This window comes from Penaeus monodon, chromosome 29 (genome assembly GCF_015228065.2).
Source record: "Penaeus monodon isolate SGIC_2016 chromosome 29, NSTDA_Pmon_1, whole genome shotgun sequence".
NCBI lineage: Eukaryota > Metazoa > Arthropoda > Malacostraca > Decapoda > Penaeidae > Penaeus > Penaeus monodon.
Genome location: NC_051414.1, coordinates 18,382,309 through 18,383,750, shown reverse-complemented (window position 1 = coordinate 18,383,750; position 1,442 = coordinate 18,382,309). Strand labels below are relative to the sequence as shown.

At 50.0% G+C, this 1,442-nt stretch overlaps 1 protein-coding gene across 1 annotated transcript; it reads right to left on the bottom strand.

Moving 5' to 3' along the window:
• Positions 1 to 5: 5 nt before the first annotated feature.
• Positions 6 to 915, bottom strand: LOC119591766 (uncharacterized protein K02A2.6-like). Its single transcript, XM_037940512.1, has 2 exons — positions 619 to 915; positions 6 to 575 (listed from the first exon to the last, which is right to left on the bottom strand). The coding sequence occupies exons 1-2, from the start codon at positions 913 to 915 to the stop codon at positions 6 to 8; spliced, it is 867 nt and encodes a 288-aa protein (XP_037796440.1).
• Between the last annotated feature and the right edge of the window lie 527 nt (positions 916 to 1,442).

Below are 1,442 nucleotides of genomic sequence, written 5' to 3'. Positions count from 1 at the left end.
ACCATTTAAAATTCTGTAGACCGAACAACGGATAAAAGGGCGAGACGCCATGGCTCCCCAGGCTCATCCCAGTGTCCGCATTCTAGGGGAAGCGAGTTATCAGCAACGTCATCAGTAAATTGCAATTCTTGTTCAGGAACAAACTCCTTCAATTGATTGATGTGGCACTTCAGCTCGCGGTATGGCTCGTTCACTTCCTTGCACAAGTAAGACACTGGTCCAATTCTTTTCATTATCCTCGCGGGACCGCACCATCGGTCACCAAGGGCGCGACCTGGACCACGACGGTGCCCCGGGTGGACTTTCATCCAGACAAGGACCCCGACATTAGACTGAAAGTGCTTGCGGACGCGTTTGTAGTAGATGCGCGCCCAACCTTCTCGTGCACGGCGCGAAGTTTCCACCGCCACCGACCTCGCCACCTGAAGACGTTCCTGGAACCTCTTTGCCGAATCGGCTGCAATCGTGACGTCGTTGGTGGGCCCGAGGGGGAAGTGGCCATGATGACCCGTCAGGAGGTCGATCAGCTGTTCTCTGATGCTTCGATGAACCGAGGAGTTAAGCGCCAAACGAACCTGTGGAAGGTACTGATCCCAAGTGTCTGGTCTGATCTTTTACCACTCTATTAGTCCTCTCAATCATGCCATTGGCTTGTGCATGGTACACCGTCGTGAATGACATCTTTGTCTGGATAATGCTGCATACCTGTTGGAAAAGACGGTTACAAAATTCACTTCCATTATCCGTCTGTATAATACGTGGTGGGCCAAAGAGAGTCACGAAGTTATTGATGAAAGCCTCAGCCACAGTCTCTGCACTCTTACAAGGTAGAGGGATAAGCTGAAGGTAACGAGTCAGATGATCAACGATCGAAAGTACGTACCGATTTCCACTGGTGGAGCTGTGGAGATCCATGAGGTCGGCACTTACTCTTTCAAGTGGTAGATGAACATCAGGAGCGTTTGCCATAGGTGCTTGCCGGTAAGCTGGTCCCTTGCGCCGCTGGCATACTGCACACGAACGCACAAACTGCCTGGTCTCCCTGAGAAGGTTAAAATAGATCACGGATCTTACAGTATGTTCGGTACACTCCTGAATGTGCCCCAAGAGGTGAAGAGTGAACCAATTTTAGAGCAACATCACGTAGCTCCCGAGGAATGACCAGCTGGTGCAAGAGACGGTCTGGTAGGTGTCGAACATGGTAAAGAATGCCATTAATTAATTCGACCTCTTCTAACGGCAGAGGTAGCTTTCGTCGTGGCACAGCTCTTTCCTCCAGGTACTGAATGACCTCTCGCCACAGAGGATCCTTCAGCTGAGCATCACGAACCTTCTGTGGATCAAGAGCACTAGTATCAATGTTAGCAACACGACTAAGACAGTCAGGGACATGGTTAGAAGAACCTTTCTTGTATAAGAGTTTATACTGGTAGTTAGATAAC